At 44.8% G+C, this 25,933-nt stretch overlaps 2 protein-coding genes across 2 annotated transcripts in view; one reads left to right on the top strand and one right to left on the bottom strand.

Moving 5' to 3' along the window:
* LOC126558017 (tryptophan--tRNA ligase, cytoplasmic) overlaps positions 1-25,933 on the top strand; it is a 274,008-nt gene that overhangs the window by 65,377 nt on the left and 182,698 nt on the right. The window lies entirely within an intron of this gene.
* The window catches only part of LOC126556579 (unconventional myosin heavy chain 6), a 46,526-nt gene continuing 31,205 nt past the window's right edge, over positions 10,613-25,933 (bottom strand). The window contains exons 4-14 of the mRNA XM_050211905.1: positions 20,857-21,951; positions 19,609-20,777; positions 18,194-18,730; positions 16,822-18,118; positions 16,523-16,752; positions 14,895-15,072; positions 13,590-14,538; positions 12,971-13,477; positions 11,593-11,894; positions 11,060-11,503; positions 10,613-10,980 (exon numbers count right to left, since the gene is read on the bottom strand). Coding sequence (XP_050067862.1) covers positions 10,669-10,980; positions 11,060-11,503; positions 11,593-11,894; positions 12,971-13,477; positions 13,590-14,538; positions 14,895-15,072; positions 16,523-16,752; positions 16,822-18,118; positions 18,194-18,730; positions 19,609-20,777; positions 20,857-21,951 — 7,020 coding nt within the window. The 3' untranslated portion in view covers positions 10,613-10,668. The remainder of the gene's footprint in view (positions 10,981-11,059; positions 11,504-11,592; positions 11,895-12,970; positions 13,478-13,589; positions 14,539-14,894; positions 15,073-16,522; positions 16,753-16,821; positions 18,119-18,193; positions 18,731-19,608; positions 20,778-20,856; positions 21,952-25,933) is intronic.

Below are 25,933 nucleotides of genomic sequence, written 5' to 3'. Positions count from 1 at the left end.
AAAAAAGTAAATGCAATTTATCAGCTTCAGTAGAAAGTTGATTCACTCATCCAGCTAAATGATGATCCTCGGGACAACAAAAAAGTGTGATATGTACAGTGCTACTAATGTAACATAACATTGAGGAAACTCTCTCAAGAACAAAATAATGTAACAAACGAGGAACAGAAAAGAAAAACCAACCCGGATCTGTAAAAGTTAGTTTTATAGTTTTATATATATTAAAAAAAAATACAAACCATTGCTTCTCTGGCTCTTCTTAAGCCTCAAATGTCCTGCTGCGGGGAATTGTGAGGAAATATCCCTCTTATGCGCTGCTTGTGCTCTGCCGTGTCGTGTCGTTGTATGCCACGTGGTGTTTGCTGGAAAGTAACCGGATGGAGACTAACAACCACAACACTCTCTATTTCTCTGTGTGCGTGTGTGTAAAGAAAATTGTGTATAAATTGTTTTTAACTGTAAAAAAAACGAAAAAAAGGAACCGAAAACACACACACACACACACAAAACAAAATACAAAGGAAAGGATTAGTTTTTGAGCGCCAGAAAGATCTATCAGTGTAAAAAAAAAACACACCGTGTATCGAAGCCAATCATCCTGACCGATCGAGAATCGAAAAAGAACACTCCTCTGTACATTAACGAACGAGCGCGTAAGAGGAACAAAACTTTTGTATGAGATTATCCTGACAAAAACACCCTATTGAACTGTGATTTTTTGTTACTTCTTTCTACTGCACACACATACACACACACATATACACGTGGATTCCCCTTTCCTTGCCTTCTCCCTCCTGTCCAACCGTTTTCCAACCTTCCCCCCCTCAAAAAAAAACGAACGAAAGATCAAAACCATCTTGAGGCTGGAACTTGAGGCTTTTTTTTTCGGGGTGGAAAATGGGCACAAACGCGAAGAATATGTGAAGATGGTGTGTTTTGAAGCAAAATGTAAAATGTGTGTAAAACCTTGTAAAATTTGCTGTACTAGCTTACCCGGAGCTAGGGGCGCTCTTCTTGTAAAGTGTACATTTTCTGCATGAATTTAAATTATTTTCCCTTACCTTTTTATACCTTGTATGCGAGTTTTGTGTTGCGGTTTTATTCCTAAGAAAATATTCCCATTTTTTAACAGCAACCACTCACTTTGTTTCGCTCGCTCTAGCAAACATTTCGATCCAGCAACATTTTTTTTTTTTATATCTGTAAAACGAAACACTTTGTACATTAGGGATAATTACTACTCAGTGGAAATAGTAGAAAGAAAAAGGAAACAGCAAAGATGAAAACACATTCAACAACAGGCGTCTCGTACAACACTAAATTCCGAGCAAAATTCGGGTGTGTGTATATCCCCCAAACCAGCAAGTGTACTTCTCATAGAGCTAGAGCACGCAGATGGCACGAAGAAAGACGAGTTAAGAAAGCAAGTAAAACTAGCTACGAAACATACAAAACAACAAACAAAAACTTTGATAAAAATCACAACAACAATGAACCGCAAACGCAAAGCTGGAGCAGATGTGAATCGAAATGGAACGTACGAAAGAGAAGAGAAAAGTTGTAGAAAAAACAAATTTAGCTTGAGTAAAACACCCTCTCAATGTATAGGAAGCGGAAATCCCATTTGTCCCTAGAAACAACTTAAGCACAGCAAATGGTAAAAAGAGGTCAACAACAACAACAACGGTAAAACATGCAAAATGTAATAATGGAAGAGAAAAAACATCTTCATCAACACACAAAAGCACACACACACACACATTTGTTGCAATACTCTCATGGAATTGTGCGCGAGTCGAAAGTCGGCCAAGCATTTTGAAGGAAGAAATAAACGGAACAAGATCCACAACAAGGCCGCCCCAAGTTGGCAAAGGTCTACGAGAGGACATTGCAAAATTTTTTGCTTATTATATTTTTAATGGTAGATTGCAAACATTTTATATTATAATAATTATACATATGTTTTTTTTTTGCCTCATTTTAGTTGTATAAGTTCAACTTTTTTTTTGCGAGTAAATAGTAATTTTATGTTTACATGCGATTTTTTTTTTTTTTTGCTTACCTGTAACTTATCCTCATACACATTTACGTATATAATTTTGTCGTTTTTTTTCTCAATGAAATTACTCGTACGAATTTAGTTATTTAAGTTTTTTTTTGTATTAAATTGAGAGAGATTCAAGTAGACGCAAAGTAAACATCAGAGATCATGCTCTAGCGTATGGGTGCGTGTGTGTGTGTGCGTGTATAATTGGTGTGTTTTTGTGGCGTGTGTCTGTGTGTGTTTAAAATGCAAAGTTCATTATGTTTTGTATTAAGATTGTTAAGGAAGAACAACTTTCAAAACCTAGCAGCGTCCGTTAAGCGTAAAAAGAACAAAGTCGATTAGAGAAGAAACAAAACAAAAAATACACATACACAATAGAAAGATAGTTGCTAATGAATTTGTAGCAAACAAAATAGAAAAGTAAATTAAAAATCGGGGAAAAACACACACACACAGAAACACTCAAACACACTCACAAGAAATAACAGCAACAGTGAAAATGAAACGTGCGACTAACAGAGAGAGAGAGAGAGAGAGAGAGAGAGAGAGAGAGAGAGAGAGAGAGAGAGAGAGAGAGAGAGAACAACAACAACAAACAAAACTGATGAAAGAGAAGCAAAACAGCAGAAGCACACACTCACACACGGCTATAAATATTAAAAAAACACACACACGTATAAATATGAAAGTAACATTAATTTGAACATAACTATAAATATTATGATACTATCAAACAAATAAATTTTCTGTAACATTGAAGAAATAATAACCGTTGCACGGGTGTACTGTTTTTTTGGACTACGGTGAAGCGTTGAATAATATCACACACACACACAAAAAACAGTTGATAATACTCGAATTTATGTGGGATGGAACGGGAAAATATTTTCTATGACAGAAAGAAATTATTGTATGTTACCTTTTTAAACTTCGATCGGATTCGATTGACTTTTTTCCTTGAAATAACTCTACACGGGAAGGAGGAATCGGGTTGAGGTGTTCGACAAAAAAGAGCGTGGCTCCAAGACGCATCCAACAATAAGTCATTCGTCCCGATCGGTCCAGGAATAGCCGAGTTATCGCCGATTTTCCACGGGGACGTTTTGGTTTTTCCTCAATAACTGGTCGAAGGGGTGGAGGGATCGGGTTGAGGTGTTCTACAAAAAGGTGCGCAGCCTGAAGACGCATCCAACGGTATACCGGACGCCTTGATCGGACCAGGAATGGCCGAGTTATCGCCGATTTTCCACGGGAATGTTTTGGTTTTTCCGGAATAACTGGGTGAGGGGCTGGAGGGATTGTGTTGGAGTGTTCTACAAAAAGGTGCGCAGCCTGAAGACGCATCCAACGGTATACCGGACGCCTTGATCGGACCAGGAATGACCGAGTTATCACTGGTTTTCCACGGGAATGTTTTCGTTTTTCCGCAAAAACTGGTCGAATCCCTGGTGGAGGGATCGGGTTGGGGTGTTCTACAAAAAGGTGGACGGCCTAAAGACGCATCAAACGGTAGGTCATTCATTCCGATCGGTCCAGGAATGGCCGAGTTATCGTCGATTTTCCACGGGAATGTTTTGGTTTTTCAGCAATAACTGGTCGAAGGGGTGGAGGGAACGGGTTGGGGTGTTCTACAAAAAGGTGGACGGCCTAAAGACGGATCCAACGGTAGGTCATTCATCCCGATCGGTCCAGAAATGGCCGAGTTATTTTCGATTTTCCACGGGAATGTTTTGGTTTTTCCGCAATAATTGGTCGAAGGGGTGGTGGGATCAGGTTGTGGTGTTCTACAAAAAGGCGGACTGCCTAAAGACGCATCCAACGGTAAGTCATTCATCCCGATCGGTCAAGGAATGGCCGAGTTATCGCCGATTTTCCACCGGAATGCTGAGTATTTCCGCAATAACTGGTCGAAGGGGTGGAGGGATCGGGTTGGTGTGTTCTACAAAAAGGTGGACGGCCTAAAGACGCATCAAACGGTAGGTCATTCATTCCGATCGGTCCAGGAATGGCCGAGTTATCGTCGATTTTCCACGGGAATGTTTTGGTTTTTCCGCAATAACTGGTCGAAGAGGTGGAGGGATCGGGTTGAAGTGTTCTACAAAAAGGTGGACGGCCTAAAGACGCATCCAACGGTAGGTCATTCATCCCGATCGGTCCAGGAATGGCCGAGTTATCGTCGATTTTCCACGGGAATGTTTTGGTTTTTCCGCAATAACTGATCGAAGGGGTGGAGGGATCGGGTTGAGGTGTTCTACAAAAAGGTGTGCGGCTTAAAAACGCATCCAACGGTAGGTCATTCATCCCGATCGGTCCAGGAATGGCCGAGTTATCGTCGATTTTCCACGGGAATGCTACTGGCTGAATTTTCCGACAGTTTTGGGAAAATCTCCCTTAGTTCCCTTTGACTTGAAAAAAACTCGTTGTGGAGGTCGTTTTGAAAGATGTTTAAGGAAAGAAATCAAAATGAGATGGAAAAACTTAAAATTGAAGAAAAAGTTCAAATTGTGCCGGAAAAATATTTGTCTTGTCGGAAAGAAATTATTTTCCAATCGGTTTTTAAAATTTCCATTTGCTACCTCCTCGGAATCATGCTCTCCTGTTACTCCTGGTCGAATTTTGCCGCATGAAATTGGGTCGGTTTTTGGCCGAAAATCTGCCACCGGGAGCGACTGGCAGTAACAGGAGAGCATGCTTTCAAGGAGGCAGCTCGCGTCGGCCGAAAAATCGAAAATCCAATCTTAAAATCCAAAATCAGTTTTAAAATCCCGATGCAAAATTAATAGTTGAATTCCAAACTTAAAATTTCCAACCCAAATTTAAAATTGACTTTGGATTTTAAAACTGATTTTGGAAATTTTCGGGCGACCCGAGCTACCTGCTCGAAAGCATGCTCTCCTGTTACTACGAGTCGCTCCCGGTGGCAGATTTTCGGCCAAAAATCGACCCAATTTCATGCGGCAAAATTCAACCAGGAGTAACAGGAGAGCATGAATCCGAGGAGGTAGCAAATGGAAGTTTAAAAAACCGATTGGAAAATAATTTCTTTCCGACAAGACACATATTTTTCAGATCGATTTTAAGTTTGTCTTTCAATTTTAAGTTTTTCCATCTCATTTTTGTTTCTTTCCTTAAAAATCTTTTAAAAACACCTCCATAACATGATTTTTAATATCGAAGGGAACTAAGGAGGATTTTCCAAAAACAACCGGAAAATTCGACAAGCAGCATTCCCGTGGAAAATCGACGATAACTCGGTCATTCCTGGTCCGATCCTGGCGTCGGACCTACCGTTGGATGCGTCTTTAGGCCATCCACCTTTTTGTACAACACCCCAACCCGATCCCTCCACCCCTTCGACCAGTTATTGCGGAAAAACTCAGCATTCCGGTGGAAAATCGGCGATAACTCGGCCATTCCTTGACCGATCGGGATGAATGACCTACCGTTGGATGCGTTTTTAGGCAGTCCGCCTTTTTGTAGAACACCACAACCTGATCCCACCACCCCTTCGACCAATTATTGCGGAAAAACCAAAACATTCCCGTGGAAAATCGACGATAACTCGGCCATTCCTGGACCGATCGGGATGAATGACCTACCGTTGGATGCGTTTTTAAGCCGCACACCTTTTTGTAGAACACCTCAACCCGATCCCTCCACCTCTTCGACCAGTTATTGCTGAAAAACCAAAACATTCCCGTGGAAAATCGACGATAACTCGGCCATTCCTGGACCGATCGGGATGAATGACCTACCGTTGGATGCGTCTTTAGGCCGTCCACCTTTTTGTAGAACACTTCAACCCGATCCCTCCACCTCTTCGACCAGTTATTGCGGAAAAACCAAAACATTCCCGTGGAAAATCGACGATAACTCGGCCATTCCTGGACCGATCGGAATGAATGACCTACCGTTTGATGCGTCTTTAGGCCGTCCACCTTTTTGTAGAACACCCCAACCCGATCCCTCCACCAGGGATTCGACCAGTTTTTGCGGAAAAACGAAAACATTCCCGTGGAAAACCAGTGATAACTCGGTCATTCCTGGTCCGATCAAGGCGTCCGGTATACCGTTGGATGCGTCTTCAGGCTGCGCACCTTTTTGTAGAACACTTCAACCCGATCCCTCCACCGCTTCGACCAGTTATTGCGGAAAAACCAAAACATTCCCATGGAAAATCGGCGATAACTCGGCTAATCCTGGTCCGATCGGGGCGTTCCGCATACCGTTTGATGCGTCATTGGACCGCGCAACTTTTTGTCGAACACCCCAACCCTGTCCCTCTACCCCCTTGCCCAGTTATTCCGGAAAAACCAAAACATTCCCGTGGAAAATCGACGATAACTCGGCCATTCCTGGTCCGATCGGAGCGTTCCGCATACCGTTGCATGAGTCATTGGACCGCGCAACTTTTTGTAGAACACCTCAACCAGATCGTACCACCCCCCGCCCAGATATGGCGGAAAAACTAAAACATTCCGGTGGAAAATCGGCGATAACTCGGCCATTCATTGACCGATCGGGATGAATGACCTATTGTTAGATGCGTCTTTGCACCGTCCACCTTTTTGTCGAACACCTCAACGCGATCCCTCCACCTCTTCAACCAGTTATTGCGGAAAAACCAAAACATTCCCGTGGAAAATCGGCGATAACTCGGCCATTCCTTGACCGATCGGGATGAATGATCTACCGTTGGATGCGTTTTTAGGCCGCACACCTTTTTGTAGAACACCCCAACCCGATCCCTTCACCCCTTCGACCAGTTATTGCGGAAAAACCAAAAGATCCAGATATACGCGGGCTTGCTGTTCTCCTGTACGCCTCGTGCCGAACGGGTCGCTGATGACCTTCCTGGTGGAGCATGAGTATGGCATCCTTATCACGTGCCATAGCCGTCGTATCGTTCCGGCTTCGACTACCGTCAGGATATCAGCATCGCCAAACAGCTCAGGTAGCTCGTGGTTCATTCTCCTTCGTCACACGCCCTGCTCCCATACTCCGCCAAAGCACCCGTGGCTCGAAAATGGCGATTGCATTAGGGACGTCCGTCAGCATAGTCCATGACTCGTACCCGTAGAGGACTACCGGACGTATCAAGGTGCGGTAAATCGTGCATTTCGTGTGTTGTTGGAGTCTTCTGGATCGCAGGATCTGATTATATCAATGTGATCCGCGAAGCCAAGGAATTCTAGTTTAATGGTTTTAATTTACCTGTTTACTTTCCACTGCTTTTCATCCGAATCAATTGCAATGTGTCTGTGGCTGAAACTGAACCAAAGTGCTTCGAAAATGCATCGTACTAGATTGCTTGAATGCGGGAACGATTACCAATATACTTTATTTCTGCTTTAATGGATTGGATAACATTATATACGGTCTGCAATATTCACCGGCGAACCATCATAATACCGGCCGTCTGTCATCCGGTTGGTTTACTTGATATTTACGGTTTAATATCTCAACGTGGCTCTTGTTCGGTACGAGAATGCTGCAATACAGCTAGCTGCAGCTAGCGTGTCTTGTTAGTGGCGACGATAAATCAAAATACAACCGCTAACCGTAACTGAAACCTGTCGGAAATGAACCGTCTCGATGTAGTAAAGATATAACATACATAAAGAAAAATCATAGTAAAAAATAAACATTTTACAACACCACAAGAAACACGTGACACGTGACTACACGTGATCCTATTAGCAAAAAAACATGCGTCCTTCTTTGTGTCTTAAATATGTACCATTTGTATCAGTAAAAAGGAAAAAAAAAAATGGTAGAGGAAGAGAGTATTGGATTAAAAGAAAATCAGTCATACATTTTGCCCCTGTCTGACTAGTAGATAGATTATTTGTGCTTCACCTTGCTCGTATCATTTCAGTGCATCATAACTTGCTCCGTTTTTTTTTTAAATTTTCAACACCAGCAGCGCCTGTTGTCTCGCGCCATCAACTTTGATCTTATATTGTTGTGTCCGTACTTTGCAAACAACGAACTTTCATACTACAAAATTTGTTAACAACAGTTCTCCCATCTCCCACACCACATACACACGCACATGGAGGCGCCCCGTATACACACTCCTAGACTTTTTTCTTATTTTATTTCGCTTCGTTTTGACTACTTTAATACGTTATTCATATTTCACTCTGTTTTGTACAATTTACCTTAGCTACATTAACGGGTTATCGGGTTTCCTTTGTTTTCCTTCGTTTGCTGTTACTTGTTTTCCGTTCGGTTTTCGTTCGGGCTTAATGGCCAAAGATGGCATTCCGTGAAAAGGTAAAGTTCGCGGAATTTTTTGTTTTACTCTGTAACGTTCTGAAAAAAATTCACACTTTAAAGTACAATAAAAATGGCTTCTTAGAAAAGGCATGAAACGATTGTTTTGTAGAATGAAATAATTTAAAAAAGATTTCACATCAAAATCTACTTAGAGCGAGAGCGTTTAGAACGAGTAAAATGGTGTCTACTTAACCGTCGATTCAGGTCGTGTTTTTACATAAATAAAAGTAAGAGTTGTGGAAGCGTTTTAGTTTACAGGTGGCATCGTACACCACAACAGTTTTGCAGAACCGAATCGGTCCCATATGACAGTAACGGTTGCGAAAGTCGCTAAACCCAACTTCCGCAATGAATAGGCTAACCGGACGTAGTGCGTTAGAAACGGGGACCATCCCGTTTTTTTTGCCACAAGTTTATGTCCCGTAATATCCGTGAAAATGTCCAATTTGTCACATATCTTGTTTTCTTTGCAATTTTCATTTTATTTTTAATTATCCGTTCGAGTTTCGCAAAAAGCATGTATAAATCATTAAAGTTCAACGAGCTGTGATCGCGGTGTATTTGCATTATTTGGAGCGCCGATTACACGCGGCCATAGAAGTCGACGCGAAGTATTCTTCAGCACGGTCCAAATGCGATGCCAATAGTTGACCAATGTGCTATCACCGAACGTTGAAATATTTTTTTTATCAATGAAAACAATGATAGTAGTTTGAAAAAATGTCAATATTGAATGCAAAAAGTTTTACGATTTTTTTTTTCAGATAATCATTCTACACAACGAAAAGTGTTTAATTCAGCTAAATACGAGCTCAGTGTAGAAAATACACCAGCAACATCGAAGTAATATTCTATTCATGCAATTGCTTTGTTATATGTTTCATCAACATCCGTCTGGTCAGCCTACTTTTGAAGTAAAACAAAAGTGCTACAAAATGTTTAACTGCGAATGATTCCTTTACCAAATTTTGATATAGTTATACCCAGCAAGTGGATCGAAAATAATAGTTTAAAAACCAGCTAAAAAGGTCATCCATTACTGTAACAGCACAACTGTTGTGGAGTTTTATCCACGCGTGTAAATAAACAAATCTCAACTCGGTTGTTTAAATAGCTCCCCACAATAAAGCTTATACAGCACTACTCGTACTCACTTAACCTAGCAGTGTTCTAGTACTAAAAACGTGTTTCCTCAAGCACACAATGCACACACACACGCTGGGAGTGGTGGTTCATTGGTAGTTGCACATAGTAAAGGTGGTAAATTAGATAGAAAAAGTCATTTACAACAACACGCAGGCACATACTACACACACGTGCACGATTACGTTGTAAAGAAAGGGTTGGAAGAAGGAAAATACAATATTTGTAAATAATGGCCTGAGTCCCATAAGTTTTCTCTGTCTGGCGTGCTTTTTTTCACACGCACATACACACTTTCACCCGGAAAGAGAGATTAGAAGGAAACACAAAAAAAAAACTACTCATCAAAACTTAATTTGATGAAGAAATATGGTCTATACACTTATACGTTACACTAAGATAAGCCTAAATCACAAAACATATTACAAATCTACTCATATACTCAAGAAAGCAAAATACTATGCACTGTGCTGGTTGCTTCAGTTTGTGTGTGTGTGTGTGCGTGTGTGTGAGAGAGAGAGGGCTTCTGTTTGGTTTAAAACGGGCAGTGAAAGTAATTCGATAGACAATTGCAACCCTCAAAGCTTGTTTTCCTAAAGATGATTTTAAAGAAAAGAATTGAACTGTAGCTTATAAACGCTCCCTAGTAGACTCGGTTCAGGGATTCTATACTGTACGAGCACCTAAACTAAACAACGGCGCAACTAGGCAATGCACTAAATTTTCTAATCTTCTTATCACAACCCTCTCTCTTTTGGGCGGGGGTTGTGCTATCTCATTAACAATAAGCAACGATTTTTCTGTGTTCTGTGTGTTTTCCTTTAAATATATTGTTTTTTTTTTTTGGTTTATCGCCATCATTCTATTCCCTTGGTAGCCTAGGGCATTATGTAGAAGCGCAAACGTCTTGTTGTTTCGTCTGATCTCGTGGATCTCGTTATAAGAGGTACGGGAAAGGAATAAAAAATTCATCTTTTGGATCTTGCCTTTTGCACACGAACCGGGTGTGGACTAGAGCTTCGCAGTCGACGTTGAGATCATTCACCAGTAGTAGTAGTAGCAGTAGTGGTAGTAGTAGCCTTCACAAACATTTTTGATTACGTTTTCCTTTTCCAACTTTGATTCTCTGTTCCTGCGGGCCAACAATAAGTCTATGTTTGCTTTAGTGCCTACGGATAATTGTGTCCGGTGGCAATCTAGCTAGGCTGTGGTGCCACTAGTGCAGCACTGGACTGACGCAACAACATTGAGGGTGGTCGTTGGCCACCCTTTCTTAGATCCGTGCCGGTTCCACCAGCAACCGGAACACCCTGCTGTTGCTGCTGCACCGGAAGATGTTGATGTGGCGGTGGAAGAGGTTGGTTGTGCGGTGGCACTTGGGGAGCAGCGGGTGGTGGCGGTTGATTAGCGCCGGACGATTGATTTTCCTTCTGTGTATCGTCCGTGTGCGATTGCTGCCGCTGGAGCACCTCCATGTACTCCCGAATAAGGTTTGCAATTTGGAAAGCCTACGGGAAAAAAATAGGAGACAGATAATGTTAGATGAAACCATTTGCACATAGACTGGAGGAGTGCTGTATTACAAACCTGAGCCGTGGTAAGGATAACCTTCGACTGCTTCTTATCCGAACCGGTAATGATCATCAGACAGTTCATGTTGGGTGAGAACGAAAGTATCGACTGATAGTCGTACGTGCAGAGCGTGTTGCGTGACCGATGTTCGAGCAGATGCAGTCCCTTCTGGTCCACCGCTAGCCAAAGCATCCGTGGCCAGTTGGAGGTGAACGATTGCATCACGTCGAAGATAGTGGCTTTATGGAGGGGCCAGCTTTGGATGAGATTCAGGAAGGATTTCTTCGCCTCAGCCGGCGTTGTGCCACGCAGACTCTGGTGATGCATGGCCACACTGTCGCGCGGTATGTTCGGTACGAAGCGGGGCGGTAAACAGTGGGCTGCAATCGGCCGATAGTCCTGCACGATGTCGGAACTGTCGCCCAGCTCAAGTTGTCCTTGTAGAGCAGTTAACATAATCTGTCAAAGCGAAGAAGTGAGGTTAAAATTAGTCCAAGTGCTCTTAGTTATTAGCTCATCGCGAGCACACTACACAAGAGTACACTTACAGCCTCCATTTCGGTGATGGGAAAACGTTCGGTACGCAAACCGTGTAGCACCTGGTGATAGAGCAATTCCTTTTCGACGGGATCGTCCAGGTTCATGTACTGATCGCAGAACAGATGCTTCTTGAACAGAAACAGATGATGCTGTCGACGGCAGGCGGGCGGTAAGTTCGAGCTCTGATTTTGCTGCACTGCCTGGGCGGCTGCGGTACGATACTTTTCCCACTTGGACATCACGTCAGCAACCTTTTCGTCCGGCAGTAAGCTTCTTTCCGATGCTCCCAGCACTTCGTAGATAGCATAGCCTGTACCGCAATGCACCAACCCCCCAAAAACCAGCGACACAATGAGCGATTAGTAGAGCATAAGCGATCACACAACATATTACTTAAAGAATGAGATGTTAGATTTGTGAGTTTTTGTGGCTTGTTACAAAATATGCAATGTTACACGCAAGTGTCACACTGCTTAGTCGTATACGAGGTTGAATAAGGTAGGATGACTTTTTGAGTTGTACGACCAAATCAAACAATTTTTCTTATCCCACGATCCTACGATTAAATCGAGTTCAACTGAGCAGTGACATCAGCCTTAATCTATAAATATCTTTCTAAAAAGTAGCTAACTTCCTAGGGTTTTCGTCGGTAAAAAAGGTTCGAACTATCTACAGATGTATATTAACAACTCTAGATCCGAATTCTAATCTTGCAAATTGTGGGCTAGCTTTGGTCTCGTATGTTGTAAAATCCGACGTTATAGGCAAGTATATATTATGCTGTTTTATGGTCCTTCAAGATATTCTATTCTTGATTGAACATCATAGCTGAATAAGATGATTCACTACACTCCATTGGACTTTAAAGCTTTAAAAATATGTTGCTGTCTCTGGAAGTTCCAGGGTGTTGGAAAATTAAGTACTAATCTGGGATGCTATCTTTGGAAAATATAACCTCTTAGATTGCGACGAACTCTGGGGGCGGGCGGTGTTCAAATACCATCCAGACCTCTCCCCGGAGTGAGGACTACATATTCAACTACGTGGTATTACTAACTCTAGCAAGTCATTAGATAGATGACCAAAATCACCAAAACATGCCATGTAAGGCCAAGAAGAGAGAAAATACGACAAAGATCAAGGCTTCAGCACTATCAGTCTTACGCTCAGCCAGTGTTCTGGTGGTAAATTTAATTAGTAAAAGCAAATAATACATAATGAGAAGCTTCAGCACACCAAATCAGGTACACGCGGCCCTTCAAGTCCTGGAAACTTAGATTCGATTGCATCTTGATCTTCTATAAAAAATTTTGTTCCTTGTAAGCGATCACCCAACATCACACTTTCAACACACACACACCCGGTTCGTCGACGATTCCCACTTACCCAGTGCATTCTCCTGTAGACCGATCTTTTTCTTCACGATTTCCATCACCTCTCGAGAAGTCGAGCTTGGGTGGAACTCGACCGAATGGTACTGTCCGTCCATGAAGTGGAACCGCGCATAGATCGGACGCCGATTGATCGTGCAGATGATCTCCTCCCGCGACGGTGGCCACTGGCGGCGCCGGGTACCCTGCGTTTTGAAGAAACATTTCTCCGCAAAGCGTGCATACTTGCCCTCCTCGGTGATGAAATCGCTAGCGCAACGTTTCAGATGTCCTAGCAGATACTTGCGCACTACCTTCTGCGGTGGTAGTATGACGCTACAGGCAAGGGATAGGAGGGCCCAGTGGCGCAGGTTAACGCGTGAGTTAGGATCGGGATGGTCGGTCGTTTGCTTGATCAGCTGCAGATACAGTTCGTTCAGCAGTGACTCCTTGCGCATACAGCGATCCATAATCGATTGTATGAGCGTAATGTGTTCGTCCTCTGCGCGCTGAACTGTTTCTCCTGTGATGAAACAACGCGCCACACGGTGGAAGGGAAAGAAGGGATGATAGAAGGGGGAAATTGTTAGCATACTGTTGATGCGATTGAAGTGATCAGATCAAACGTCTCTTACCATTTTGTCCAAGACCAGCGTATGTGAGAATCGAATTAAACACCTGCAGCATAGCTTGCTCCTCTTGATCGGGCAGCTTGCTAAGGCTTTGGGGCAATGCCTGTCGGCTGAATGCCCAGTAAGCGTGCGGGAAACCTTTGTACGTTTCACCATGATCGTGCATTGGGCTACCATGCTCGGCCCGCAACTTCTCCAGCCGATGTTTCGACAGCCGACGCAACGTGTTCCGCAGGAAGCCTCCGCTTGGGTCCTGCGGCTTGCGCAGTATTTCCGCATCGACCAGATGTCTCCGGCAGACGACCAGATTGTGGTGCAGCCGCACACGATCCTCGTTGGTAATACCCTTGCTCTTCTTCGGCGGCACCTCGTTCTCCGTGATCCAGTTCGATAGAGCCGGATAGTACGACACGATCAGTGAACCGATTTCGTTCTTCTGTGCCGTTTCAAACACAAAGCACCGCTGCTGGTCGGTATTGGTGCTCGTGTGGCGGTTTAGACTGATCGTGATGAAGCTGTCGCTCGGATCGAGCATGATCGATTCTACCTCGGCGTACCGGAACTCGTACAGAACGAACTTGTCGTCCGGTTTGATCAGTATGATACCCTCACAGTTCACGCCGAGTATGAGACTGTTGCCATAGCTCCAATAGCCACGGTAGGACACGGCGAACATCGTGGTGCCGTACAGTGGGTACTGCATGACACACGACAGGTACAGCACCTTCGCCGTTAGCTCCGTGCGTCCTGAACCGTACTGTCGATGAGCTTGGGCCAGTATCGGCACCCAGAACTGTTCCTCGCGGGTTTTCGAGATGCGCTCCGGCAGATAGCTCGGTACGTCCGAATAGTACTCCGGTTTCGGTTGGTTAGATGGGTCGCCAAGCGCAACCTGGGCCTGTAAGCCGGCGAGCTGAAGTGCAACCTTCTCCGAAACGGGGAAATCATCGCACTGCAATAAAAGAAGGGACGGATTAGTAGTGAATAATCCATTATGAGTGAACTCCAGATTGGATTAATGAATCCACTCCGACTCCAACGTATAAAATCCGGAGTATACTCTGGAAAAAAATCCGGTCTAAACTACGGATTAATCCTTAGTTTACTTCGGAGTAATTGATCCGAAGTAATGCGAAGTTTACTGAGTAGTAATCGCTCCAGATTAATCAGGACCCCCGGACACCGAGGACCCTGGACTCCAGAGGTTAGTCCTGAATAAACTCCGGAATGCCTCAGAAGTTGCGGGAAAATGAGCATTTACTCATCGCTAGAATGAATATTGGGGTACATCTTGATGGGCCTACTAACCTTCACCACACTGTACACAGCCTGTGCGTACAGCATGTTCACCTCGACTGGATCCTGCGACAGCTCACGGGTGCTTTTAAACAACCGCTTCTTAAACACAAACCGATTCTCGCCCGAACCAAGCGTGGTTGTGTTTTTGCGCAACGTCGAGTTGGACGCGTGAATCTTCGTCTGCTTGCTACACAAGAAACAAAAGCGGAAAGAAGAAACCAATCGTCAGTAACAAATGTTCTCAGCCGCACTGAGCAGATGTTCCCTACAGCAAGACAGCCTCTGTTGTCACGTGGTCGTGACGTTCATGTCGTACGATTGAATTTCGTTCGGTCAATTTCCCAGCGTCACGTGGTGGTTTTGTTTTATTTTATTTCGTCAGGTGGTGTAGTACTTGGGCAGTTTTGTGCTCATCAGTTCCTCGGGCAGTTTCAGATACAGTACGATCCGGTACGCCCGCCGGTTCACTTTTTTCACTATATTTGTCAGACGACAGTCCCGGTCTCGTCCACTGGCATTCGAAAGGTGAAGGATTGGTATTGTGTGTATGTATGTATTACATTCAAGGGGGCACGTGCGTTTTGGAGGCAGGGGGACAAACGTAGTTGTTGCCGCATCAAATGTGTTGCCAGAAAGAGTGAAGAAGAAGAAGAAGCAGTTCATGGTACATTATTTGTATCGTGGTACGTGTAAAAGTAGGGATTTTGGCTAAGTTTTTAGCTATTTACAGAAAATGCTCCATTTCCAGTGTTACCAACACTGCAAACTGCACGGCACACACGAAACACACAGGGAGGTAAATGGGTTTAAGTATGGGAGATGATGATTCCTTCCTTCGAGAACAGCTCTACTTGATGGATATTTACATAGAAGGTTAATTGAAAGCATAGAATTCATGTTTTTGTACAATTCAATTCAAATCCATCTCAAGTTGGGATTCCAAACATCTTGATATTACATGTACAGATCAGTAGTATAGAGTGAAGTAGTTTCTAGTAGTATAGAATGAAGGAGTATCTACTAGCGTATCTCTCCAACTGTGAAATGCCTTAAATTTATCTCCATTAACTTTAACAAGTTCTTAGATTTTGCCAGACTCCAGGAGTCCAAAGCATATTCAAGCATTCCAAGCGCATTCGATAAGTATTATACAAAAATGTTACTATCTGAACCCGAGTGGACTGCCTCAAAGCTAAACACAGATATGTTATTTTGGACTATAGGCACAATTGATTCCATACGGTTTTTTCTTCGATCGACGACCTGCTGCTTACTGTAGGAATGATAGAAATTCATCAAACATGTCAGGGGCTACTGGAATACGCAAGATCGTAGTAAAACAATACCATCACATCACAATCACTCTTTGGTAAGCCATTACACCAACTCCGCTCCTGTATCTTTAGTTTGTAGACGTTATCGCTCGTTGTTAGTAGTGTACCGGAAATCAATCAATCAATCAATCAGTCAGTCGTCCACAGTTTTAGTCTGAGAGAGTCTGAGCATGTGTTAATGTGTAACTGTTTGCGTTCGCTAATCTGTCCCAACGTAATGCCAATCCGTCCCAAGTCACACACACCAAACACACGGCACGCGAAAATCACAAAATGGAATCAATAAAGTAAATCACTACTTACGCTTCCCAGGCTGCGATAATGTCGTACAGATAGTCATGCGACTTCACATGCTCTTCCCCATCTGGACGTGACTGATAGATCGCCCAGCCCTCAATATTGCACAATCCCAGCTTTTCCGCCAGCTTCGCCACGGCATCACTAGCCGTATCGGTCGGATGTACATCGATCGCTTTGGTGCGTCCGTCGAGGAAGAAGAATCGGCACACAATCGTACCGAGCCGTCTCATTGCCTGCAGGAGTTGAGGAAGAGAATGGTTAGAGCTAAAAGGGTTTCGACCAAAGCATTCTTCTCCACTTACGGCTACTTCTACACTCGACGGTGGATACTGACGGCAGCGGACTTTGGTGTTTTTGCAATTATCCAAACACCACTGCACGTACTGGCGCAGTTTGCCCTCGAGCGATTCGAGGTTCTTCTTGAGGAAGCTCACAAAGTACCGGAAGAGCAGCTTGCTTGGCTGGAAGGCGACGATCGTCAGACACAGCAGCAACCAGACACGATCGGTCCAATCCACACTGGGGTTATTAGTGGCTTGGCGCATACACTGGACGAAAATTTCATCCCGCAGCTCTTCCCGCTCAATGCCCTGCCCAATGATGAACTGGATGACCTGCAGTTCCCGCTCGCTGTTCAGCTCGCCCCGGATGTATTTGCACAGGTCGCGGAAAATGTTACACGCAATCGTCACATTTTCCGGATCGTACATGTGTATGTGGGACGATGGGATGGTGGTACCACGGTAGTACGTTATCATCTCGTACTTCGGTACCATGTCGACCGATTTGCGACCTTTGCGTGTGAGTGTCGCCATGATCGTACCTTCCGGTGATCGTTCGTGCGTGTTGTAGTAGCTTTCGGCAAACTCGAGAATATCGTAGTACACATCGTCCCGGAGCAATTCCTTCTCGCGCTCGGTAATGTCCATCTGTTGCATTTCCTGTAGCTTCTTTTCGACGCGATACTTGCGCCGTTGTTCACGCTCGGCGAACGGATGTCCACCACCGGTAGAAGAAGCCCTCGAACTTGGCCGGCTGTGCTTGGGAGACGATGGGCTCATTGGACCGTTGGAACCGGCACGTTGGATCGGGCTGGCCGAACGTATGACAGCCGGACTCTTGGGTCGTAGTTTGTGACCAGCGGAACCACCATTCTCCAGATGAACGTAAGCGTGACTAGGTGCAGCATGTGCGTGGGGTGGTGGCTGTGGGGGAGCTTCCGGTTGGGACTGATGTGGTGCCGCGCCTGATTGCGGCGGACCATGATGCATTGAAGGCTGGTGAGCGTGTGGCGGTGGTACCGGCTGCTGATGGGCATGTACCGGTGGTGGAGGCGCTACTGTTGGGTGTTGTTGCGGTGGAGCACCTGCTGGCCCCTGTGGCTGATGTTGCGGTATCGGAGGTACCTTTTCGTGTGCATCCAGAGGTGGCGGCGGAAGTTCCTTCAAATGTATGACGGCCTCATAGATCGGCTCCTCATGACGTCGTATGTGATGCAGAGTTGCCGGATGATGTGACTGGGCAGCTGGAAGTGTGTGGTTGTTGTTTTCGATTGGTGGCGGCGGTGGTGGCATCGTCGGTTCCGGCAGCGATGGGATCCTATGGGAAAATAAGAATCATGGGTCATTAGTAATTCCACCGAGAAACTCTCTTTCCAAAGGCCATTTTTCTTACCCGCCCAACGGTTTCGGTGTAGTCGGCTTATTATTGTTAATATTATTGTTATTGTTATTATTATTGTTGTTGTTGCTAATCGCACCAGTCCCATTGACGAGTGATGGACCACCCTTGTGTGTGGATGCAGCCGATACATTATTGTTGCGCTCGCTCGTCAACCCTTCAATCTCCTGTTGTATGACCGATTCCAGCTCCACGTCCAGATCCTCCACCAGGTTGTCCATCTTTTCGCCGATCTCGTCGATGATCGCGTTCGAGTTTGCGTTCGGCTGTACCTCGCTGAGGAAAGCAAACAAATTGTCCAGATCAACCGAATCGTTGCTCTGCAGGCTAGCAGATCCGGCCCCCTTCATACCACCGGCTGCAAGCGAGCCGGAACCCTTGCCGCCATCAGCACCGGCGGCAGCTCCATTCTGTTGCAGTGCAGATTGCGCGTGGCGACTGTTATTGTTTGCGACATGCTGTTGTGAGTGCAGTTTCGAGTTGATCTGCTCAGCCATTTGCGACAAAGCGAGAAATTCTTCTTTCGCAACCCTGCAGGGAAAGAGTGGTTAGCGCATTAGTGTTTAGAAGGAGGCAAGATTGCTAGTGGCACGGTGTGCACCCTCTGACACGAGGAGAACATACACAGCAACTACATCTAGGTGTGTGTGAACGCGTGCGCTACATGCTAGTCTCTTAGGATTTTTCTACACTAGCAACAAGCAGTTCGGGCGGAGCGGACGTATACGAACAGAGAGCAGGAAAGCGTACGAACACGAACACAGCGGAACATTACAGACACTACATGTTAAGGGCCGCTGAAGGCCCACTCACCCGTTTCCGTGCCCAACATGTCCGGTACTACATATTAGCATGCTTATACGAATGTACGAAAATCAAAACAGGGATTTGTTGGTCGGTTTGTTTGAGCTCGTTTTCGTTACAGGATTAGTGAGTTGTGATCGATGGAACGATTGTATGGGAGATAGGGAAGTATTGGAAAGCAAGTAAGGCAGGCAAGGCTGGTTGCGATTTTTATTGAGTTGATCGGGGAGGCTAGAGATACTAACCCATCACAGCGGTAGTGACAATCGAGAGGGAAATTAAAAGTATCACCAAGGTAAGGTTTGCAAAGCTAGAAATGGTATCAAAAAATGGGACAAATTGGGACATTTGTAAAGATAGAATAGATGTAAAGAGATAAAGAGACAGAGACAAGTAATACCAACAGTCTAAAAGTCTAAATTAAGGTTCATGCTGGATACAGTATTAACTACAAAACAACCGAGAAGAAAACATCCCGTCCAATCAATACAGCTTTTGTCCAAGATTATGAAAACCCACAACCCACTCCACGCCACTATTCCTACTACAACTACTACTGTAAGATCACGAAACGGGACCACCCCGAACCAAGCCCAAGAACAGACCTTTCGCTTTCCTCCAGCGCCTTCCGGTCGGCTTCCGCCTGGGCTGCTTCCCGTTCCCGACGCTCCGCTTCCAGTCGTTCGCGTTTGCGCATCTCCTCATCGACACGCCGCATTTCTCGCAGTGCCGTCGCAACTTCACGCGCAAATACACCGCGCAGATGGCTCTGGATAACGATGGCAGCGCGCCGCTTCTTCAGGAACTCGATCCTCAACTTCCAACCCTTGTACGCATGCTGTATCTTAAGCGCGGCCGAACGAATCCGTCTATAGTGACGCTGCTGGCTGAATCGCTTCCAGTTGCGCTGTATGATCAGTGCTTTTGAGTTGATCACCTGTTTGCGGGCGTCCTCGAGCGGTTCGTGCACCACACTGCGCAGAAACACCTTCGTGCGTCCCATCTGCCACTCGGTGGTGGGTACGTTCAGCTCACGTATTACGGCCAGCGCCTGATCCTGACTGGACATGTTGCGGAACCGTTTCGTCAGACACTGGTACTTCTGCACAAAATCATCGAACGTCAGATGCACCGGGAAACCTTCGCGCCGTATACGAATAATATCCAGCATGCCGAGATAACGTAGCTGATCCAGCACGAGCTGATCGTCGTAGTCGTTTGGCAGTTTGTCCGAGTTTGGTTTGATACACCGGACGTACCACGGGTTGGTGCTTTGAAGCACATCCACAAGGGCTTGCAATTGCTGTCGGAAGGTATCGCTTACGGTTAGCTTACCCTTGGATGTACCGCGCGATACGGTACTGGTAGCGGATGAGGCCGATTGGACATGTTGGATCGAGAGCAGATCCTGGAAGGAGGCAATCTCCTGCACGAACGTATTTGCACTGCGACTCATATGATCGAACAGGACATCCTGTTGTACGTCACGATTTTTGTCGACGAACCCCTTCACGGTGTAGCTGACGCATCCCGCATAATGGCGTATTCCAAACTCCGACTCCCAGTGGCGACGGTCCTGACCCTTGACGTAGCTACCGTGCGATTCGAACTCGCTGTGCAGGTTGGTAAGGTACGCCGTATCTGATCCCTTTGGCATATGGCACTGCTCCGTTAGCAGCTTGAGAATGCAGCGCGGAGGCTTCTCAATCAGCTCCAGACAAAGTGTATTATCGGTGAACTGGATGTGGGAGAACTTGATCTCCTCTTGACGGTACTGGAAAGGAAATAAACGCAAAACGGGTGACTGTGAGAACTTTCTTTACGTAAACAATACAGATGACAAATATACTTACAATCTCCTGTTCCAGCGCAAAAACGTAGTGGTTGAAGAATTTGTGTAGCTTCTCGTTCGTGTAGTTTATGCACAGCTGCTCGAACGAGTTCGTGTTGAAGTTCTCAAACCCAAATATGTCCAACACGCCCAAAAACCGGGACGCATCCTGTCCCGGATTAATGCACGTGTTGATATGGCTAATTAACCAGGCAAAGGTTCGCGAGTACAGCGCCTTTGCCATCGCATGTCTATTCTCGCCCGCCTCTTGCAACTTCAGCGGGATCTCCGTAATGTTCCCGCGCACATTGATCTGTCGCTTCAGCAAAACCTGCACCAGGTCCACCTCCTGCAGTCCCAACAGTTGCGCGACAATCTTAACAATCTCATCATCTTCCGGTGCCAACTCGCACCGTTCACCATCTACGTCGGCAAAGTTCAAATTTCCCAACCACATTATGGCACTCAGCACACGGAATATGCCGTCGATCAGTGGTTGCGAGATTTGCAGTACATTAAACGCCAACCGTAATGCTTCGAACCGCTTCGATTCGGTCGCAATCTCTAGTGAGGATTGATCAGTGCCCGCATCACCCGTACTGCCGGACGAGTTTAGATACCGGTAGAATGATGCATCACGCAGATGGAGTGCAGCTGCTAGCTCTTGATTCGTGGTGCCCTCGGCTACTAGCTGGTACAGTACGTGATAGTTCCGTTCGCCCGGACTCTGGAACGTTATTCGGGACTGTTCGAGCAGATAGTCCTGGATGATGCAACCCTTGATGCACCACTTCGAATCGAAGCACACCTGCATAAACTTCCCGAACCGGGAACTGTTGTCGTTGCGGATGGTTTTCGCATTACCGAACGCCTCCAGGATGGTGTTCGCTTCGAGGATCTGCTGCTGCACCCAGGTCGATACGTCGCACGTGACCGAGCACAGGTACTGCAGGATGAATTTGGTTGTTTCCGTTTTGCCGGCACCCGACTCGCCGGATATGACGCACGATTGGTTCGTGTTGTTGTCGCGTATGTTGCGATAGGCGGCCTCCGCCATGGCAAAGACGTGCGGATCGAGCAGGCCCAGCTTTTGGCCATGATATTTGGCAACATATTCCTGCGAACCGAAAGGGAAGGAGAAAAGTTGATGAAAAGTCCATCAGTATTATCACCTACAGTAGCACAGGCCGATGAATCCTTTTAGTGACAAATCGTTCTCGTCACACTAAAAACTGATGTGTGCGAACACTTCACTTCTCACTTCAGGGTGGACACGACAGTAGGTCAACGAGGTAACGAGAGTGTAAAGTATTAATGCAATGACCTACATAACGGGGAAATGGCTTGCTTGCCACCTTGCCGACGTTGCGCAACTAGAAGGGAGCGAAGGAAGAAATCTCATTTAGCGCCCGGAAGTGCCACCGGCTATGAGGTAAGTGGGAAAGGATATTAACAACCGTTTCAAGGAGGTAGTTGGAGGCAAGTGTTAAGGCAGCATTAGAATATGACAGGCAGACATGTTTGACCCCAATTTGTTGCGCATTAGTGCATGTTGAAGTTGTAGTTTTTATGTCTTGCATAAGTCCTTCAGAGTAATAACTTTTGCATGGGAGCAAATTTTCTAAAAAGGTTGGCCAACTTTAAGCTATGCTTGTCTATTTTAACACATACAAATGGCACTTTTACTAACCAACTTTTTATTGCTTGCCAATATCTGGTTCACATGTGTTTTCCATTTGAAGTTTTTTTGCTCCTGTAACCCATCACAGGCACCCCGCACTATGAAATTTACAGTTTAAAATTCAAATAAACGCATTAAAAGAAATTACCATTAGACTAATAAAGCATTCATTGGTGCTTATACCAGGTCTACATAATTCCGAACTTATTTCGGGACGCCTTCTTTACTCTAAAAGCAAAAGACGCTGATCATAAAAATCTTTTTCACAGCAAACGAACCCACCTGGACAACACATGCCCGTAGTGCGGGTTCGTGTCGTAATTCCGAAAGGGAACGGGCTTTCCCAAAACAAAGCGTACGCTACGCATCGTTGATCCTGAGCCTCAATTTCTCACAATTAGCATGCGAAGAAGGAGGCTCTTGATGGTTGGTGTTGACTTAGCTACGGCATCCTATCGTAGGAAACCCAGTCTTTTGGACAGGATTTCCCCTTTGTTGGTTATGACATTTGTGTATGAGTTTTTATTGTCTTGTCTGTGCTGTTCTTTGCCTCTGGAGAAGACCCTGAGAATGTTTATGATGGCCCAAAACAAAACAGCAGTTCTCATCACTTGCGAAGTAAGAATGGAAATGTGACTCCACCGGACATCATTAGGGCTCGAGCTCATCGTCTTTGTCTGTGTTAAAACAAATCTCCTTACGAGTACATATTAGCGATGCGTAAGCAGTAATCAAACATAAGATTTCCCTCTCTGTTTTCAAAAAGATACAGCGAGGCCTCCAAAACTTGATGTTATCAGGACGGCAAATGAACATCTCTCAATGATAATTTGGTTTCCTTTTTAGTACAAACACAGTGCAACATGAAGGGAAAAGTGTTACGCTACTCAACCGAACAAAAAGGGAACACCTAGCACTGGGTAACGAAAGGTTTTTTTTTTTTTGCAAATTTCAAACCTCAAAAACTGACCCTCAGTCATCCAGTGTTCCGATGTTGGCATATTGCCATTAATAGATTGATTGGTGAGATTGTCGGTGTGCTCTTTCCGGTTTTGTAAGCAGACTGGAAGCGTTCATCCCGAAATGCTCGATCGATCGATCTTCATGCACTGGAGGATATGGCGATAAGCGAAGAAGTGTTAACATGGTAAGCTTTTCCATTTCCAATCCCCAAACAGTGGATCAATTTGAAATACGAAAGAGAGCTAGAGAACTCCAAGGTATATCGCGATACAATTTCTGAATCTCAATGCACCCATAAAAAAGCCCCACCTTAACGTCTAGCCGATTGTAATCAATTAACTCTTTCTCTGCGACGGGCTTCGGAGCAACCAAGCAAACCGCAAAACCAAGCGCCAAGAAGATGAATCGTAGCGAGGGAACCGTGCCACGAGATCTATTGGATTAAAGAGAGGCGGCTTCGGCTTTTGCGTTGTGTCCCTGAAATTCATAGCTTAGGCGATCGGTAAAGTTGGAGTGGATGGAAACGTGTTGGCGGCTCAATTTTATGCTACAGAAAAATTGCACTATTTTAGCGAGTCAATTAATCAATCAAACAATCGAAATGCTCTGCGCTGCGTGTGCATTCGAAGGTCCGCGGCACTGTGGCACATTCTTTTTCCACCAACTCCGGCCATGTGTTGGTTTGCCCAAATTCACTTACTTTTCTTAGCGTTATTTGTTTTTTTTTTTTTTGCAATAAACTTCCGGTCGTAAAGGATCCGTCGGTTGAGGCGTTGAAATGATTTATGATTGTAAATTGCGAAATGAGTTACGGAAATGGAGACGTAATCTGTCGCTTTTGCTGAGATCAATCGGTTGGTGTGATACGGTCAAAGGATTGAACTAGCAACAGCAAACGATTTTTGGAACTTTAAACACATGAAAAGTTCATTTAATGCCACACAAATCGCTCGGAATGGTTTGCTGGTAAAAGAGGCATAAGTAAAACTAGTTTCAAATTAAGTAAGTTCATAGAGACCAACAGTCTATGACAAAGGAGAAATTACTATTCTGACCTCATTAAGCATGCCGGCTGTGTTACGTACCAGAGAAACCAAGTCCCGCAGAACGGAAAGAACCTTCTCCCGTACGTGACTGTCGTAACAAAAGAGCTGGACAGGGCGTCATACCTGTTACATTTTGGACACGCCACTAACAGATATGACGACACCATCCATACACCGCACACTGGTCACTCAATGCAACGGAAGCACTCCAATCTAACGATTGCCTTATGCGTAAGGTTTTAGGGCCGTGAACGCATGATCACATCGCCACTTGGTGGTTGGAGTGCTGTGCTGTGCGTGTACCATCACCAACGAGCTATGTTTCCTAACCTGTTCGGACAGGAGAGGGCGCTTATCCGCTGACGGTAACAATAAAGCTTTATTGAGCATATGATTTTAGCAATTTAGTCTTCAATCGACAGTCAACGGCACAATTAGCGCCGCCATCAATAATTTCCGCCGGTCACCAATGTAACGGGGGTGGCATATACTGCAATTATAATCATAATACACGTAATAGTGTAAATCATGTGCGGCATGATTCGCACCATAATGTGTAGGATCTGTTGACAGCTCCGGATTGCTGATTGACATAAGGACAGATGATAGTACACTTGGGATTATGATATCCAACTTGGAAGAGAGTTAGTCAACCCCGCCAACTGCTGTGACTCCTTATACCGAACGAAAAGGGTACAGTCATATTCATAAAATTATGAATTTATTTAATCAGATTCCTTATCAAACAAATACTCGATGAAACTTGCAATGAGGCCAGGCCGCCCCAGAAGAAATAAAAAAAATGTATGAAAATGTTTGCGTATTCTAGACGATAGGAAAGATAAACAAAAAACCAAAACCTCCCGATCATTCGTCAGAATTGAATATCTGAGTATTAAGATTCTGTCTGAAGTAGAACCTTATTTTATGGCGAGTTTAAAGAGAGTAAAGAGCGAGCGAGAAGTAAAGAGCTTTAAAATTGGTTGACTTGTTTTACCTAAAAAATCAAAATGTCTTATTAGAGTGTCTCAATGTTAATATTCTGAACAATGGTCTGCAAAAACTTATTCATCAGATAAACTTCGTGACTACAACATATTTATAACTTTGCTGTGAATTTTGTCGCAGTCAAAGGATTCGAATGCGGAATATAGTTTGTAGGCTTAGCCTAGTAGTAGGGATTAAAGGACACCTTAGGAAAAGTTTTTACATCACTTAGAAAGCTCTTATTACATAAAACGCACTATACCATTTCGTCGAGGAACTAGAGAATATTGAGCGTAAGTTCAGCTAAACAATTGAAGGATTACATTGTTTTTCTATACCCAGGAGTAGATCAAGACAGTTGAGTACCTGCAATACAAGTTTAAATTCAGATACTTTTACCAGATATTTGTTTCATCGTAGTC

This window comes from Anopheles maculipalpis, chromosome 2RL (assembly GCF_943734695.1).
Source record: "Anopheles maculipalpis chromosome 2RL, idAnoMacuDA_375_x, whole genome shotgun sequence".
In the NCBI taxonomy this organism is placed as follows: domain Eukaryota; kingdom Metazoa; phylum Arthropoda; class Insecta; order Diptera; family Culicidae; genus Anopheles; species Anopheles maculipalpis.
The sequence above is the reverse complement of the archived record's forward strand: the minus strand, read 5'-3'. Positions and strand labels throughout refer to the sequence as shown.